At 37.6% G+C, this 19,869-nt stretch overlaps 1 protein-coding gene across 3 annotated transcripts in view; it reads right to left on the reverse strand.

The window, feature by feature from the left end:
* The window catches only part of IL17RD (interleukin 17 receptor D), a 65,447-nt gene that overhangs the window by 14,725 nt on the left and 30,853 nt on the right, over positions 1-19,869 (reverse strand). For all 3 annotated transcript variants that reach the window (XM_021409140.1, XM_021409139.1, XM_021409138.1), the window contains 2 exons: positions 4,520-4,577; positions 1,499-1,624 (listed from right to left, as the gene is read on the reverse strand). Coding sequence is in view for 1 of the 3 variants with exons in the window: in XM_021409139.1 (XP_021264814.1) it covers positions 1,499-1,624; positions 4,520-4,577 (184 nt within the window). In the remaining 2 variants the exon portion in view is untranslated. The remainder of the gene's footprint in view (positions 1-1,498; positions 1,625-4,519; positions 4,578-19,869) is intronic.

A 19,869-nucleotide genomic window follows, 5' to 3' on the forward strand; every position in this document is an offset into this window, starting at 1 on the left:
TCATCTAATTCCATCTATTCAACAGCATTGCATATGGCAGAATACACATTTATCTGAGGCACAGACAGCGTTTTTGTAAGGTAAATGCTACAAGAATCAACACAGATTAACCTGGCTCTATACTATGCTTGCCAAAAAAAAAAAAAAAAAAGACCAAGAGAGAGCTTCCTCTGTTCCAATAGATTTTTTTTTAAATGTTTTATAATCTTGATAATCTTGTGTAAGAGAAAGACCATGCCCAATGTGTTCTTAATGCTCCATGGAACAAAAGCACTGTTTGTGCTTACGTGAAGGCCATGAAAGAGAAAGCGTCCAGTCTCCGTGTTACCCAAGATTTTTCAACAGCAGTTCTGGCTTCACGCTTCGCAGAGGATTAACCTCTGATCAGACAACAGAGAACGCCAGACTTGGTTTCCCATACAGCTGCGATTCACCCAGTCTGCAGCTGAAGATTACCAACTGGTTTCAACTGCACGCTTTTGCAGAATTCAGTGTATTTTCCAAATACTCCTTAAGCTCCAGTAATTAATCATTATTTGCTGTTACAGATTTAAAATGTTATCAAACAAACTCCAAAAGTACGATTTCATACTGGGAGGTCACAAAGAAAATCTGACAAGTTTTCTCATCTAAAATGTTTGATTTAATAAGTGCAGGTCTATGCTAAAAAATGCATGTCAAATTCAATAAAGACACATTTTCAGCTGCCATACCTCAACACTTTGGGTGCAATCTTACCACATAAATAAAACTTCTAATCTTATCCAATTGCAAGAAAAAAAAAAATTAAACTTTTTGAGGAAGTATGAACATATCAAGTTTAGAGACTGCTGTATGAGTAAATGAATAATAAACAAATGTTTTAATTTCAAAAAATATACTATGCATAATTCTAACTTTAATACCTGATACTGAAAAGCACCAGTGCAATTGAAATTCTTTTTTTTTTCCCTTTCTTTTTTTTTTTTTTTTTTGTAGATGAGACATTGGCATTGTTTTCATCAATAAAATTACACAATGATGCAAACATCCCCAAACTACCATTTTCAAAAAAGAGCACGAAATCCTTTCCAAAAGCAGCTACCTCCTCTCTCACTGTTAAAGCATCACCTTTACCCTGACAGGACACATTGAGTATGTTTATGTTTTTGAAAATGTCTGCTAGGTGGCATCCTGCTGACAGCCAGATGTCAGCACAGAAAAGGTCAGCAGATTTTGGACATTTGTCTGCTTGTGAAAGAAGAAAGCTTAACTCAAAGATATGAGTTCAACAACTCCTTTAAGCACTTTGCAACAAAAAAAAGACAGTGAACTCCTGTGTGGTACAAAAGATTTTCATGGTTACTCCCAGCAGTTCTGCAAAGTTGTCCAGAATTTCTTTCTTAAGCAGTTTTCTTCAATACTTCTGAGTATAATTTAGTTATTTTAACTGATACTGATCAGAAATAATTCATTACCAAAGACATGACGAATTAGTCCATTTTCCTCTACTACTCACCAATGGCATTTGCTGTCCAAAGTATTGTGACTGCGACCTGTTCATAACATGCATACTGGCTGATTGTTATATTCTGCACATCTCCAATCACATGTTTTCCCACTGAATTCAGGTAAGGAGTGCAGTCTGAAAATACAGAGAAATACATGCTTTAAGAGAAACATACGAGTTCATAGAATCCTTAGAGTTGGAAGGGACCTTCATCTAGTCCATTCCCTGCGATGAACAGGGACATCCACAGCTGAATCAGGTTGCTCAGAGCCTGGTCCAGCCTGGCCTTGAATGTCTCCAGGGTTAGGGTTTCCACCACATCTCTGGGCAACCTAATTCAATCTAATTCTTGAGCCATACCAGAGAAGAATCTTGAAGATTATTCAGTTTCCAGCAAGGCCCACATTATTCCATGTGAATAAAGAATTAAGTTAATTCTCTAACATTTCTTCAAGGCTGAGCAGTTACGCACACTATTTATTTTTTAAAATAAATAGATACCGTACAGTAAATCAACATGAAGCTTTTGTCTTAGAACAATGAAGAACAGTTCAAAACTTCAGAAATCATTGAGCACAACCACTTTGACCAGCTGCCAAAGCCTCATTTGCAGGACTCCAAAGAAGATAACCATTTTGTAATGCCAGAGCAGCCTGTATCACAGGATGCAAAAATGACACATTCTGGAACTCGCTAAAGAGCATTTTTTTCTCACTAATTATTCAAAACGTAAGGACTGTCATTTAACTTGTGCATGCACAGTGCACAGAGCAAGAGAATGCTGATCAGTGACCAGGCACCTATATCAACAAGGACAAAGTTTTAGAACTGGTGTCCAAGAAGTGCTTTTAAGTACAGATATTGCTTGACTTTGACTACAAAGACTCAACTGCTTAAATACATCCTTCTCTGTCATTTGCTCAGTAACCTCAGTCCTGTAAGACCACGCTTCTGCCACTGGACTCAGTCAGAACTGCTCCTATCTCATCATCTTATGGTCAGCCTCACAAAACTTGGTGTATTTCACAGAGTTACAGCTCTGTGAACATGGGATAGCAAATCCCACCTTTCATCAAGAAAGCAAACTACTAGAACAGCTTTCTTGGCTTTGCTGGTGAGTTTGACCAACACTTTATGCATTCAAAACAAGAAAAGACGCACCACCAGATTTTATTACTTGTAAAGCCTTACAGTGCTTCGGCTCATATTTTGTGACTAGAAGAGAAGCAGTGGCGAGGGAGTATAACGCACATGAAGATGTGAATGTGAGAACAAACGTTCTGCTTTTGTACTACTGAAGCCAACAGAACCCAGAAACAGTTGATTGGTGACATAAATTACTGACTGATGACAAACGCTAAAATCCAGACATAATCTATATGGTTTGCATTTGCATATACAGAGTTTGTAAAAATAAAAAAAATCAAGTGCTATAATAAACCAATGCAAGAAATTAGAATTTAATTCAGATGCGTGCTCCTTAAACAAGGAAAAAAATAGCTAAGTAAAAAGTAGCTTTAGAAAATGGCTTTTTTGCTACAAACAATGGTAAGCGGTCTTTTATGTAACTGCCCCACAATTAAAAACAGAACAGTTTGTACAACATTGCTCTTTCCACAAGCTGGGCAATTGGTATTTACTCTGCTGTTTGTAGAATTCTGTTGCTACGAGTGAATGGAATGACAGCATGAACTTCCTCTTCAGAGAATAGAGTATCTCTTTCAATGGAAACTTTGAAGTAACAGCTTTTGCTAGGTCTGGAATTAATTAATGGCAAGCCCATGATTTTGGATCCTGGTTACTAAAATTTTATGGTCAAATGATAATTTGCCAAAATGGATTATAGCATAAATGTCTGAGGGTTGACTGAGAGTCACTGATTTACATTTTCAAAGAACAACAGATTTAGGAAGAAAACAACAAGGAAAAAGCGCACAATTTTTCAGGAAAACACTTATTTTACTTGAATGCAGTTGAAATACTAAAACGTACAAACATTTGTTTTTCACCTGAATAAATAATCTAACCAACTAATAGAAGAACATAAAACTGAGTTCATTGGAGTTGCTGTGTGGCAAACTAAAAGCATTTAAATCTCAGCTAGCAAGCCACATTCTGCCTCATACTGGCTTACTCAATTTAAGAATCTATTTCCACCTTATATGAACACTTTAGCCTTGATAACAGGGACCCGTTTCCCTGGTACTGCATAACTCAAATAATGCCTTTGTTCAGGAAGCATGCAGTGCCAGCAGAACTTTGAATTAGCACTTGCCATTGGTTAATTACAGTTCCTGGTGCCAGAATTAATGGAAAAAATGTGACAGATACTGGGACTTAAACAGACTCCATTGTGTGAAATAAATGCAGGGATCTCTGCTCCAACTGATATTTTTTACTGTTGTTCTTTGTGCAGATAACAAACGGTAACTTGTATGCAGTTGTCTCCTGTACAATCTGAAGTGCTTAAATTTAGCTCATTTTCTTTAAGAAGATAAGATAAAAAATGAATTCACACTGAAAGATTCCAAATTCAGAAGTTAGCACAAAAATGAGGAATGTAAGGATGATGAGAATGAATTATTTGAGTAGACAAAAAAAGGGGGGGAGGGATGGATGGAACTTGCACTGGCATTAATACAAACATTGCTACTGTAAATTGGAACCATCTCTTGTCTGCACATTGAGCTTATACTGATGATGGCCACTTACAAATTTCTGTGTAAAATTTTCAATGACTGCATTATTCAACAGAATAAAAACACTCTTTATAATTCTTCAATCAATACTGGGTAAATGATCTGATAGTGAAACTACTACAAATGATTAGACCAGCTTATTCTGATTAGTGAAATACAGGAAAGAAGATTCACCAGACTCAGCAGAAAAAAAACCTAGATTTGAAAGTTGTTTCAAAACTGAAGAGCTCATGTTACTCTTAGAGCCATTTCTCAGAGAGGTGTTGCTATATACTGACAACTGAGACTGAGTACTGGATTTTTGTGAATAAAGTACAGATTTTCAACTTACTGTCATATTTAAAGGTGATATTGAGAAGCCCATTGTTCTTGGTGACAGATGTCAGGCCCTGTAGAAAAATATTAAGAAAATAAAGTGAATTTTTTTAAAAAAAGGTATTTTGAACATTTTTCCTTTGTAAGTAGTGTTTCGGATGATGATAGAACTCATTACTTTTTTTTTTCCTTCTGTTTAGGCACGCCATCAGTCAGACAATGGGAACACAAGCAGTGACCCATCAGGTTGCATATACCTGCCACCAGCATTTCCAGCATGACACTGCTAAGGGTGGTGACAATGTTGGAAAATAGCATACTGCAGCTGTTAATTTGCTCTATCAAATAATGTTATGATGCTCTTTGTATCTGTCGTAGCTTCTATGGAAATAAATAGGAGGCATTACTTTCAGAGCAACCTACATCTCTCTCACTTTTCCAGTAGGCATGTATATTGCAGAAATCCATTCTTCCATATCAGACACTGTTTTGATCAAATATTTTATGATGTTTTCTCAAATATTATCAAAACACACTATGTCTTGCTCAATGTCATGGAAACTAAGGCTCAATCAGAACCACCCCACTGCTCTCTCAGAGAGGAATTTAAACACATCTCAAGATGATGAGTCTGCTGTGTCTCTACAAAAGAGCACAGGACTTCAGAGGTAGCAATGCCTTTCAGAACACACTTCAGTCGCTTTTGAAACACAAAACGTAGCACTGCTCTAGCAAGGCACAAAGTTCAAAACTATAATGCTGAGTCTCATGGGGGGAACATCATTTCTCAAAATGCAAATATCCATTATCTTAAAAAACAAGCAAGAAACACACCACTATCCTTTTTCACAGAATAGTATTTACATTTGGGTTTCACAACGTAAAGAGAAGTTAATAGTATAAGAGGACTCCAACTGTAAGCAGATGCTGTCAGAATCACACGTAAACATGCACTGCATCTCATGGTCAGGTGGTTAGGAAGAAAAACAAAGTATGAGTGAAGTTACCATAAAAAAAAAGATATAAAATAGCACATAAAGGACAAAAGCAAAGCAGATCTTGATAGTATTCTTGGAAGTCATTTTTGTAATCTCACTTTCTTCGCAGGTGGCTTTTCATTTATTTAGCTTTGATTTAGTTTGGCATTAAACAAGCTGTTATACAAAAATGTTTCCTGAAACAGGAAGGTGTCAATTTTTTTTTCCAAGTCTTTACTTTTCTACTAATATATTTTCCCTTCTGAAACATTTCCTGCTCCTCTTAAGCTATATAAAACCCCATTTAACTAACTCCAGCAAAACAAAGACACTGCATGTGTTTGATGATCAAACATTTGCAAAAAATGACAAAAAAAAAAAAGAAACCTACTGACTTTGTATATTTATGAATGAGCAAAGACAGATATTCAATTCTGCCCAACTTTTAAGGTCATAGAGCTGAAGTTTAGAGGATGAGAAATTCCACCAAAGCCCCACTGAAAATCAGCACAAGTATTTTAATTCATTTGATCTTTCATTCCTTATATTTAAGAAGCGTATAAGAAGTGCACAAAGGCTGAAGAAACTTGGGAAAGAGTCAGAAGCACCTTAAAATGTTGAACTAGATAATTGTCACACAAGTTTTAAGTTAGAACACATAAGCTAATCAGACAACTTCCCATGCCATACGTTGGCAGTAATCCTCCAAGTCCTTCCTGCTGGGAGCCGAACATCCTTCCAGGAAGCGCTCCCTCCTGTTTAAGCCATAAAGTAGGCGTGCTATTTAAATGGCTTATTGCTAAGACAATTTGTTTAGAGCACCTTACTTTAAAACTACAAATACTAGTGTTATGGCCCTAGGGCTCTACATTCTTAGTTAATTAACCACTAACATTTGCCGAATTTACACGCAGCTTTTAATTTATTCTGAACGTTGCTAGAAAGCTCCATTGCCTGGAGCTTTGTCCATAAAATCCCTTTGGCCCATATACTTCTACGCACAGGGACTGAGGAGGAACACACAGTAAAGAAAATAGCCAAAACATCTTCTAAGTAAAACTATAGACCACTGATCTTTATGTGTAAAGATAATCAAAGTTGAAATGCACACAGATTAAGTTACAAATAATCTTGATTGTTAAATGTGGAGGTGGGGGGCTACAGAAACATTAAATCTCACAGCATGTGAGCTCAAAACACAGAATTCTGTAGAAAACATTATAAGCAAAATCCAAATCCCTCTTCTCTATTGGGCAAGCAAGTCTGAAAGAATTTCCATCACAGAATGCATACCTCAAGCCACAGAGACTAATGCTGGATCTGTTCCTCAACCTACATCGACAGTGAAGGTTAAGGTCCCAAGATATCTTCAGTTAGCACAGTTCTGCACAACATTAATACACCTCATCTCCTGAAGAATGAATGACTAACTCACTGGGCTGATAAGGCATGTGCAGGCATTTCACTTCAAGCCTCCATCCTTCAACGTGAAACAGTATGACTATTCATAAGAGACAAAGACTACTATGCAAAGGTAATCTCTATTTTAGTTTGTTTTTATAATTTTCTGGTACCTGCCCTACACACGTGGTACGTTCTTATTAATGAAATACACTTACAACAACTGTTTCTGCACATTACTAGTCTGGAGAGGAACAGACGTGGGATTCCATCTCCAGAAACAAACGTTAAATTAAATGTTAACAGCAGGAACTGTTTGTGTCTGAGAAAAGCTAAATTTAACTAATGCCAGGCAGCAGATACAATGGAGTTAAATACAACGGAAAGAAAATAAAATAATCTTATTTTCTTTAGTTAAACTTTTTCCTCTTCTTTTTAATTTGAAACATATAGCGCTTCATATTCTTTGTCAAGCTGAAAATACAATTTTTCGCATATATATTTGACAATTCCTGTCAGAGAAGTAACAGGATTTCAGAATCGCCCTATGATAACTGTCTTTACAAACACTTACATACACTTCAACATTCCACGTTTTTTGAGCAAGCACTCCTTCATTCAAGAAAGGCAACTTACTTGTGTGAACAGGCATTGTCAGGCCGCCACTTTAACATCAGCACTAGGAAAGGAGATCTATGCTAGTGCTAATTAGAGAGATCTGGGAAAGGAGGTAGGAAATCACTACCCCTCAAGCACAGCCTTGTGCACCAGACCAAAACAGCAATCGTGATTCATCTTTCGAATGCTGTTCATCAATGCACACATGGTCCTAATTTCACGCTTCCCCGAGGCAAACTGAAGGGACAATTGTTTTTGAACTCTAACATCAAGACGAATAATCAATGTTTACCATACTCACTGCTCAGTAAGCTACAGGCTTTAGATTTGACATCTGCTATTTTCGTTTTAAAGCTCTCTCGACGTTTTCCAACAAGTCAAGATATTTTCTATTTCCACAGCCATCGATGAAGATGAATTACCTGTGCAATTCATACACCTACAGTTCGGATCGCTCCCAGCAGAATACAGCAAAATACATAACCCACTCTCATTTTTGCAATACAATCTGAGTATGCTGCACTGACTGCAGAACAAATTCTAAACCCTGGGTAGATGGCTCGCTAGTATTGCTACTGTATTTCTGGGGTAAGTGACTATTCCAACCCTAGATGTTTTTCATATTTCCATTTATATATCTTCCCACACTGCATGCACAAATTATGGGAATAACATTTAAAATAAACCAATTCAGTGACAGCTGAGAAGTCAGTTTTACTAAAAGTGAATTCACACAGCAATAAACTTCTCGGTGCCTATTTTTGATTTGAAGCCAGGATTCTTCACAATATTCTTTCAGCTTCAGTACTTTATGTGTTCCTTCATGTAAATCATGATGTTGCTTGCATAAGAAATCACCAGATTTTAGATGATTTTTGTTGTTAGCTATTTACTGTTTTGCTGTTTACCTTTAGAGCCACTGCACATTAAATTCAGCGGCAGAGGAACTGAATGTGTCCTTGTGGCATTTGCATCCTGAATCTGCTGAGATATGAAAAGCAGAATATTGTTTTTACTTCCTTATGAACTACATATTGGGGGAAAAAATGACTCATTTAAGAAACATTTAGATGTTGTACTGAGGGACATGGATTAGTGGGGAAATATAGGTGGGTGGTTGGACTGGATGATCTTAGAGGCCTTTTCCAACCTTGGTGATTCTCTGATTCAGGAGCATAAAGAAACATCAAAAAGCAGAGTCAGCCATCCCAGCAGTGAATGTAGGAGTAGTTCAGATATCCCAAATGCCAAAGTACTATTTAATTTATTGGTGCTGCAGAATCAGATGCTATATGCTCTCTCTTCCCTCCCAAAGGTTATACTTTACGGACAATGATGATGTAAAGATGATGCTAGGCAGGTAGGAAAGAAAGTAACAACTAAAGTTTAAAAGGTACATAAATTAGCTAAATTTATAACATTTAATCTTGAGGAAAAAAATAATCTCTGTGGTCCATCAGCCATTTCAGCAGTGGGATCATACAAAAACGAAGGGAATATCTTCTAGTGAGCATTGTAAGGAAAATAATTAGTAGCAAGAAAAAAAAAAGATAAATGTGTGATAACTTTCCAGAGCTGTAGAAAAATCCAAAAGAAGAATGTGAGAAATGAAAAAATTAGAAGCGTGAATAAATGAGGAGCAACAAGCGTTGGAGTAACGGATTAGAAATCCATCTGCCCAGATTCACTGCAAGGGGTTTAGAGGCACCTGAATTTACATGGAACCAAGCAGGAGACAGACATTTAAATGATGAATGTGATAATTATTCTTAAAGTGAAAGGAAATATGTCAATATCAAAAGAAAATTAATGAGATAACTTAAGACTATTCAGAAAGATGCTCACTTGATGCTGATTTTATGGCTCAGAAAAAGAATATTCAAATGCTATATCATATCTAGAATGTCACAAGACACTTCAAATTGTGCCTTTTTAGTTTCTCTAAACTCTCTGAAAACGTGTTTTTGAGTGGGAAGTCATCACAGAAAGTCAGTGGTTTCTGTTAGCTGGTACATACACAGCATTCCTTGAGGAAACCTCCCATTTCAGTGTTTTGAGCCACATTCATCCCATTGTACAACTCCACTGAAGCCAGTGACATAATTACCTCCTGCAATGTCTAGTTTTAGCCACTTGTCTTTTCCATTAATGTTCTCACTTCTTTTCCTGCAGTACCTCAAACTGCCCTCAAGTCCCACAAGACGTAGTTGCCCAGGTCCATTCTCAAAACTCAGAATAGCTGGCTTCTGCATTCTGGGGATCTGTGAACATTAGTCTGAGTAGGCAGAAGCAGAGACTGCAAACCTTCAATTTTATGTTCTCTAAGTCCATTGCTATTCCTAACCCTTTAACATCTCCTTATTTTCAATGTCTCTTCTAGAAAAAAGCAAAAAAAGATACAGCCAAGCACTGTTTTCCTCCAAAGAGGAAATATATGAGAATCTGGGAAATAAAACATCCTCTTAAAAGGAACATGGAACATTTATTTCCCTAAAACAAATTTAAGGAACTAACACAAACAGAATTGTATTGGCCTTTCTCAATCATTAAATATCTCATTTCTCACAAAATCATGACATTATCCATGGTTTTACGGTTGGCCTTCCAAAAGGTAACTACATTTTGTTTGAACGTATTCTTCTGCCATTTCAGCTTGAAATGGTTTTCTCAGGTTCCCCCTACCATTAAGGGGTATTGAATTTAGCAGCTGCTGACTTCAATCCTATCAGAGGATGACGTGGCCCCTAAAACATGCAGTACGCGTATGTGACAGCTAGCTCCATGGGAGTCACCTGGACTTTCTGGTGGAACACGCTGAGCGGAGGTTACTGATTACAGTGCATCCTGCCTAAAAACAAAATTAAGGAGAAGAAAGCAACCAATGGACACAAAGAAACAAAGAAAAAAATACAGCAGAATTGGCTTTTTATCAGGCCTCAACCCTGGCCATCGTCACCTCTACTTTTAAAAAAGGCAGTGCAGAAGGGTAGCTTACGCTTTATCAGTCATCTAATAGAGATAAGAAATCATAACACAGTGAGAAATACTACAGAAAGTATTTACAGTATGACTCCTCAGTATGCAACGTGACTCCATGCAGCCGCTCACTACATGTCAGCCAACCAGTTTGATTTAAGGAATAGACAGTTCTGAAAGCCACAATTCAACAGCAGTAGAAGCAAGTTTAATCTACTCTGTTTACTGCCTACCGTGAAAATCCCAAATCTCTCAGTCAAGCCCAGGAATTCAGTGCAGCAAAGCATGGCAGAAAGATGGCTCCAGCTCTTACTTCTATATTTGTGAGTTTGTATACGACGTTTTCTATAGTCAGCCCCATTATGTTTGATTTTTCCAAATTTCTAGGGTGAATAACGTTTGGTAAATTAAACATTTTCTGTAAAACTAAGCAAAAAAGCCCCTCAAAATCAACAGAATAAATATTTTCAAACCAGATATGCTCCCCATGACCATTATTGAAACGTGCTAGTGTAAGGATACTTGGGACAGAAGCCAAAAAGCTGAAGCTAACCAGTGCTCCCACCCTGGAGGGACACGGCCCCAGCAGGTGGGATAGAAGAAGAGGTGCTGCAGAAAGGAAGAGAACAAGCAATGCTGAGGCAGGTGCACGAGTGTGAATGGGAAGGAATGGGGTGCAAAAGTGCAGATGTTTTCAGTGGGACCAAAGGAAATAATATTTGAGAAATGCTTATTTGTGCTATGAACAAGAAATAAACAGAATAACTCACTTCTGAAAAAATGGAAGAGGAGAAATTAATGGAGCCTGCTATGCGCGCTTACTGCTTACAACAGAGTACACTAGAAAACGAACAAGTCTGCTATTTATCCTATGCAAATTAAATAACAAATTTATTCTCATGGTGGGAAGTTATCCATAGTAAGCTCGGAGTGTTCCCCACACTTCAAGGAACAACCCTGTAAGCACAAGATTTTTGCTTTTGCACAAGTGCTTTAAAATTAACATATCTAGGAAAAAAAAGATGTTTTTTCCATTCATTTATTTGAGTATCCACTCAAATGAAAATGTGCAGAATCATTATCTAAGCAGTTTCTTTTCCCAAAGGCATTCAAAGAGCTAGAATACTGTGACTAAAAGGTTTCAAGAGGTGACTAAGAAGCACACGAGAATACTGGATACACATATAAATATACATTATTTTACATTATTATGTATTTAATGGATATTATATGATATATTAAATGATATGAAATAAATTGATTTATTTTGTTTACCAAATTTTAAGAAGTGAGGTAGCTTTCAGAGGAGAGATCATTAGGGGAAAGAGGAAAGCAAAGAAAAACAATACTAGAGCTACAGAACAAGTGGATTAATGATATCTTTTAAGACACTATGCACGTAAAGATTTGCTGTTTCTCCCAAATCAGTAAGTATTTTCCTTTGAAGCTGAATAGATGCAATGGCACCTGGAGAAAACAAATATAGGAACTTATTTCCAAAATTATGAATGGCTCACTGATAATGTTCTGCTGCCAGATTCCTACCCTTTAAATTGGGAATTCCTAGGATGAGCTCTTCGATCCCAAGTTCCATCTGTAAGAATCAGACAATCTGTAACACTAACTAGGATTGATTTTGAAGGTTTAGTCTTAAGCTTCACTTAGAACCCATGCAGAAGCCAAGATGGTAAAAGCACAGCTGGCGAGTTTCCTCTCAGTTAAGAAGGTACCACCACCTCTAGTTCCAGCTTTTCAGCTATGCCACACACAGCACAAAATCCAACACTGAGATGACAAAACATAGATAACCAGAGGGAAAACTACTTTCAAAAGAAAAATTCAGGTTTCACAACCAGCCAAATAGATCTGCAGGTCTCTAAAAGCAAATGGATTTTTGAAAGACTTCAAAGCTCCACTGCGTTAACATCTAAAGGATGGGAAGAAAAATAACAACTATTAAAGGATTTTGAAAGCCATTTTCCATTCTTACACTCAGTATCCATCCAATTATATTTCATTTACTTTGATAACTCCTTGACACTGGAAATATCAGGGATTCTATTGAGGGTAGCAGCACTGAAAACTGGCCATCATTTGCAGTCTGCTGTCACTTTTGTTTGTGTTAAACACTCTCCAAGCAACAGCATAAAAGCTTTCTTTTCCCTGCAGACTTTTAACACAGTTATGAATCTGATCAAGTAGTCTTTTGGAAAAATAAATGAAAAAGGATAATGCAGGATGGACATTGAGAAGTAGTAGGTATCTTGTTTCAGTGATTTTGTGTGTGTGTGATTTTCCTATCACATTGTCCTGTTTTAAAATAATTTCCTCTTTGCTGTTTTTCTGTTCAAACCACATAAAGACTAAAGAAACCGGCTGTAAAAAGGTACATGGCCACATTTATATTAATTAACCATATGTAATTGGGGTAGCATGCATCAAGTAAATCAAGCAGAAGAGCCAAAAAGATCCTGGTTTCTCCTTTCAGTGTAACCTACATCATGATAATGGCTGAATAGTTTCTTCTGTGGTTTTTTTTTTCATACAATGCTGGACATTTCATTTCTCTTAATTAATCTTTAAACGGAAAGCCGTGTTACATCTTTTCCATCACCTCTGTTTTCCCTCATCAGGGGCTCTCTCTCACTACTCTTACACGCATCACAGTACGATCTCCATCTCACTTAGTTCACCAAATTTGTAAATCAAATTTCTTAACATGCTTGTCTGAGTACTCTGCATGGATGAAGATGTAACAGACAGCTACTGCTACGTAGACAAACCTTTGCTGAAAGCAGATAATAACTCTGTTATTCAATGAATTACTATTACATGTCTTTTGATTTTAGAGTCAAGAGGACACATTTTCTTGTAACTCCATCTTTGCTAAGCTCAAAGGTGGAATGTTCTACCTCAACAACAAAAAAATCACATCTTTAATTTACTGCACTGTTGGAGATTTTCATTGCAAATAAATTTGAACAAGCGGGTTGGAAATAATTTGTAGTACAGGATGAGTTTCTCTGTTTGATTTTTAAATTTTGAATATGAAAAGAACAGCTGCAGACAAGGAAACTTTAAAAGCAGAACATTACATAAAGGCTGGAATGCAACAAATTTGACATAGCATATCAATTCTGCTTTGTGTGCATTGACACAGCATCCTCTCCTCTGGTCTCAATCCTTCCCTGTATTTGAGAGAAACTCGCTGAAAAACATTAAGAGCTTCGCAGTTGTGAAGTATGAAATACATATTCCTCAAAACTTAACTTTAATTCTTACTTCCATAGATGAAATATATATTCACAGGAGCTCATGACTGAAAAAAAAAAATTAAAAAACATGGGTTTTGTGTGACCAAGATATAAATAAGCCAAAGATTTGATTCTGGAGGATAGGGAGCAAGGCGATTTAGCAGTAACTTCACTCAACTGATCACAGTACCACAGAACTTGTAAAACTTTCAAAGTAGACAAGATTTGGGATTGTTCCATCTTAATCCCTCCTTTGAAGTAATGCAATTATTTTGAACACAAAAAAAAAACCCTTTTCTTGGGGATTTAGGAAAATACAACTGTACTCATCCATAAGATTTAAACTCAGGGTTAGTGAGCAGTATGATTCAATCCCAGGAGTGATCAGTAATTTGCTTGCCAAAATCCTCCATGTTCCAGCTTTAAAGAACCTTTCACCATTCCCCCCATAGGGTTTTAATATCTCACACAAAATTTGGTTTTGCAGGAGATGGAGTGAAAAACAATTTCATTTGAAATGATACAAGTACCTCTTCCCAAAGTCACCATCCTTGTGAGATGTCTAACTTAAAAAGTCTCTGAAAATGAAAAACTAGGTGAGCATCTGCTCCATAGCAACACAACCATTCCTCTGGTATTAAGTTCTGCACAAAGAAGGACACAAAAATAATAACATACCAAGAAGTGCCACTTTTATTCTACACGCAGCTGCATTACATAATCTCCTCATCAAAAGCAAGGGGCAGATTACTGCATTTTCAGATCAAAAATGGTATAATGACTGTACCAGAGTCTTTCCTTTCTTAAATATGCATGGAAGAACAATGATCATTCCATTTTTACTGTGTTTACAGCAGCAAACACGATTACTAAAAATTCTTCTTGCTTAGAAGTAAAAGCTCTTGTATGTCTTGGAAGGTAGTAAAATTAATTACCCGTCCCTCTAAATCTTCCCCTTTCCCAAGAAGGCAATCAAGTATTCCTCCCTTTCTTCCTTTCACAAAGCAAATGGGCAAGCTGAATAAGCTGGCTTCCTGTGGAGCCAGGAACACGCCTCAGCTATGCTGCCCTTCCTTCTGAGGGTGTTAAAGGTAAGAGCTTTGGTTCCTTCTCAGCTATAAATTGGTCCCACCTCCCTGAGCCAAGCATGCCAATGGAGATTCTTACTACTGAACTATGTGCTTTTTAGCAAATAAATTTCTTCTTGACGCCTCTGTCTAGTCCTGGTCGACAGAGATGAAAATTACTCCCACAGCTTAAGCAGTAACACCATCAGCAGGGCGGATTAGAAGGTCTGGTGCTTGCTGTGTGCTGATGATCCACATGGTTGGACGTGAGACACAGGCAGACATTTGGTGGCTGCAGATTTAAAGCTTCAGCTGCCAGGGAATTTATACACTGCTGGTTAGACTATATGGAGCGCAGCCACAGTATCTGCAGCCAAAAATCCTCCATTTGAAATGTGTCAGAAACATACACAAAGCTGCACAAACATTTCTGGTCCACCTGAAGACACTTGGAAGCTGCAGCACCCAACAGCACTGTCCCCTCTCCCAAGCCAAGGGGAGCTCTCCCTCTTGTAGCCGCTTGGGCAGGAGAAGCTCTGCCAAATGGCAGCCAACACCAGGGATTAGAACACAGTGCAATATAACCTCACAAAACGCAGCTTTCTAAGGAGGCTGTTTCTCAAGACGAACCACCAGTGCTGAGCAAAGTTTACCTCAGATTTCACCTGGTCAGGGCCGACTCTCCTGCTCGTTAGGATTTTGATTCTGCAAATCCAGGTATGTTTTCCCTAACCACGCAACGCAGCTGGCTGGCTCTTCACACAGAACAGCTTCTGCCATCAAGATTATTGAGGCTCTTCACTATGAATAAAGGAGAGGAATGAACACATTCAGATATTCCTATGCGCCCGTTACTCCTCAGTATTTGGAGCTGAAAAGCATTAACTATTGCTGAGTTTTATTGTTGGAAAAAAATCAAGGAAATGCATGTGTTTTAAGTATGCCTGTACTGGCAAACTCTTTGGGCCTTACATACTATTGAGTCCCATAAGATTTTTAACTACTAAAAAAGGAATCCAAATACAAATTTTTAAATAGAGATTTAATGTTTGGAACGGTATCGAAACTCCAGTCTGACTGCAGTCAGTTTCCACTAATAAAAGTTACAGCCTATGGATATCACACTTTATAATACATTTGTACAAGTAAAATAGTTTAAGAGATGCTTTTTCCTATGCATTTAATGTTAAGTGCTTTTGAAAGATAGCCAATGCAAAGTTTGCACACTCTGCCCATACAGTAAATGGCTAGTTTATAACTGCTATTTATTAATTAGTATGCTAGCATACTAATTAATATACTTCTTGACACAAAACGTGTATCTGGCAAAACTCACTGTCTCACCCACCTCTGTCACAACCTGCTTGGGCTTTGAATTGTGCCATTGGTGCCAGGTGCTTAGCTACTCTTCCAGGTCTTGCAATGTTTTCATCAAGTCCTTCCCCAGATCCCCGAACCTTAGGGTGCTTTTGATTCTGGTGCTAATGGTTAAAATTAGATTTTCTTTTTTAAACTGAAAGATCTGTGGCAAATAAAATCTGCATCTTGGTTGGCTTTTGGTGGTGGTGGTGGTGGTGCTGGTTTTTTTTTTTGGTTTTTTTTTAATCAAATTCTTTTAAATGGTAAATTTACAGAATTCGTTAATAAGTAATATGAAATCACACCTCGGGGAAAAATAACAGGAACCCTACCATTAAATGCATGATGCACACATGAAGGCTGGACATATGGGTCCACTCTTATCACCTCCATCCTAGAAACATGTAGAGGTGGTACTAAGGAACATTGTTTAGAGGGCAACAGCGGTGGTAGGTGGACAGTTGGACTGGATGATCTAAGAGATCTTTTCCAACCTTAATGATTCTATAATTCCATTCTACGATTCTAAGATTCAGGAATGGCACAAAGCGCACTTCACCTCAGGACAAATACCACTGCTCCACTGCTCTAAAGAATTTCCTCTGCATTCCACAGAAACAGCACCAATAAGATCCAGACTCATTCCACACAAAGTCCTAAGAAGTGAAAGGACCCCAAAGAGGTATCCTAAGCTGCAGTTTCACCCACCTCTCTCTAAATACTAAGAAATAAAAGATCATTTTAGAACACTATATCACACTGAGAAGCTGTTCAAGTGGGAAGAAAACCTCAGTGAAGACAGCAGTGTGGCATATTTTCTTACACAGTACTTGTACTTGCATTAGGCCGAGCCAGGCCAGTGGCATCACGCGAGGCGCTGGAACTCCACCACCATGGCACGCTCCATATCTGCACATCGCAGACCTGCACGTTCCTGCGGCATTGCAGTAATGTGCAACGAAGGTGAGGATGGTTGTTAAGCCTTAAGACTGAAAACGGGTGCATTTTTAATCTCGCTTTCCCTCTCCATGAAATGTCTTAGGTATATTGTATCGTAGTGATGATCATTAAAAGACAAAATAAATACAGGAGCACCTTCTGCACCATATTCTGAATGGAAGAGCAGTCTGGTGATTTCTCCCTGCTCAGAGACTCAGGAAACACAGACTCATTTCCCGTTTTATCCATACTCTGTATTTACAACTTGGAGGAATTTAATATCCTTTAGACCTCAGCCTCCCATCTCTAAAATGGGATAGCAGAATTTCCTTTCCTCTGGTTTCTACAAAATAATTTTAGATAGCAAAATATTCAGAGCAAGGACTTCCACTTACACTCTGCATACATACGCTTATGCTCTGTATTTATGCCTTCTGTGAACGAGACAGCTTTCAGTTGATGTCCTCACACAAGTAAGCTTTATGACAAACTATAGTTTAAACTTTCCTCTCTTTAAAAGGGGAATGTCTTGTTTCTACTTTCTTTTTTTTTTCCTTCATCCAAATAATAAAATATTTCCAAATTACCCAAGTTAAATTACAGGTCTTGACCTCATTAAGGTTTGTCTTTCAGTTTTGCAGGGATGCAAAACAAAAGCATGCCTAAGTAACTTACTTGATAGTAGTAAACTGCAAGCTAATACGCAGAAGTGAAGGCTTGACTGTGAAAGAAAACAGACACAAACGGTTTTCCACGTTAGAAGGTGTGGATTATTTGCTTGAGTTGTTTTGATTGGTAATAAGGTGCAAGGTTAAGTTACTGCAATAGTATCATCAGGATAACTGGTAATAAGTGCTGATAAGTATGACAAGAACTATTTGAAACCTAAAGTATAATCCACTGAGGCTTAGCAAAGACTTACAAAACTAATATGTAAAACATTTAATGAGAAGCAAAGGTCACATCTAGAGTGGTGACACGCTGAGCCTTCTACAAGGCGATGCTCACAGCCCACCAGAAACAGGGTGCCAAGTCAGGTACAGCAATCACCTGCTCCAGTTTGGGTGACACCCGGCTTTCATTGCAACCTTTTGAACACTGCCATTACTTCCTTTTTTCTTTCACCTTTAACTTAGTCAAACCATAAGATAAAACTAATTATTTGAAAAAGAAAGGGCTCAAAAATTATCTATTGCACCTAAAACTCACAGGGCTGCTACATGTTTTCTTCTCACATGCTCTTCCCGCGACTTCCTTACAATCATGCCAGACAGGCTTATTTGCACCAAAAAAGTTAAACTGACGGCCTTAAAGCCAAATGTAGTTCTACTGCTTTTCATCTCAAAAACCTCTCTAAACAAACTGCAACCAGTCTAATGCGGTATCTATAAACTATGAAATACTTCTGCCTCCAACACATACGTTTTAAAGAATGAAATGTACAATTAACATGATCGACCAGTCCCAAACGTTTACAACCACAGTACACCAATGCACAACAGTATGAAAATAAAAACATACTATACCTCAGGATGCTAGTATCTGCTAAAGATCAAGACGTAAAACACTTCTTCCTGGTTATACTGTCTCCTGAACATTCCCACTTTTATGTTTAACTCTGAACAGCTCAACATTTTCAAGTATCTCAAGCACTTAATATGAACCTAACATTTAAAAACCAGATACCTCAATCTAACGGCAGGAAGCAGCTTGGCCATGGCATAGTAACTTTGTCAAGCTGCTATTTACTTGCTGTGTGTAGATATTTACCTGAGAATACCTACCTACTAATCTTTTCAAGGCAGAAGGGATAAGGGAAAATATGGAAACACAGAAAATACAAGGCACTACTGATGTTGACAGAAAACACTATTAGCAGAAAAAAAATCTGAAAAATTTTGATGACTAGAATTTGATAACAAAATACTTCTGTTGCATTGATATTCACAGCGAATTTCCCTGAAATCAGAGACGTTTGCCCCAGACCATGGGATTGAAGTGATTTGAAATGGAAATATTTCCTGTCCGCTCACTGCCAGTTTCTGTTCCCAGAGTGATATAACAGATGACATTCGGTACAATAAATTCTTTTATTAACCATAAATTTGAGCCTGCTTTAGGGATTTGAAGTGTTCGGTTTCATGCTGAAAAAATGTAATGTTATCCACAGACCATCAGTGTGTGCAGCAAAAACAGAGCCACAGGTTGGGGGACTTTGATCAAACTATGAAAAAAAGTCTCCTGATTTTAAAAGTACTTGAAAAGCATTTACAACAACATTTTAACCTTTTCTGTTTTCAGGACACGCACTAACTGACCTTTTTTTCTGCAGGAAACAACCCTTTCTAACAACAAAAAATGGCTATCTAGGATGTTAATGCCATGCACATGTCTCTTTCTAGCAGTCATCTTATTTAGGAAGCCAGAAGTACAATGCAAAACTGAAGGTTTAAGCATTTATAGGCACAGATTAGAAAAGAAGTTTAATTGAACTTGTACTTCTCTAAAACGCTTACTTGGCTTCCTCTTATCAAAGTTAAACTGAACATATAAATAACCAAACCTAAGTCATTGAATGGAAACATAAATACAAGACCGAACACAAAAGCATTTCAGTTTAAAACTTTGTCTCTATTAAAATAGAATTACATCACCGTCCGAAGTGCAAAGACCAATGATGTTTCACCTCGAGTATAAATGATAACTTACAAGTGGAAAACGACCCGGATGCGACAGTAAAACATACATGTGGAAACAATTATTTTCTGTTGCACC

Source organism: Numida meleagris, chromosome 11, assembly GCF_002078875.1.
Source record: "Numida meleagris isolate 19003 breed g44 Domestic line chromosome 11, NumMel1.0, whole genome shotgun sequence".
NCBI classification, from domain to species: domain Eukaryota; kingdom Metazoa; phylum Chordata; class Aves; order Galliformes; family Numididae; genus Numida; species Numida meleagris.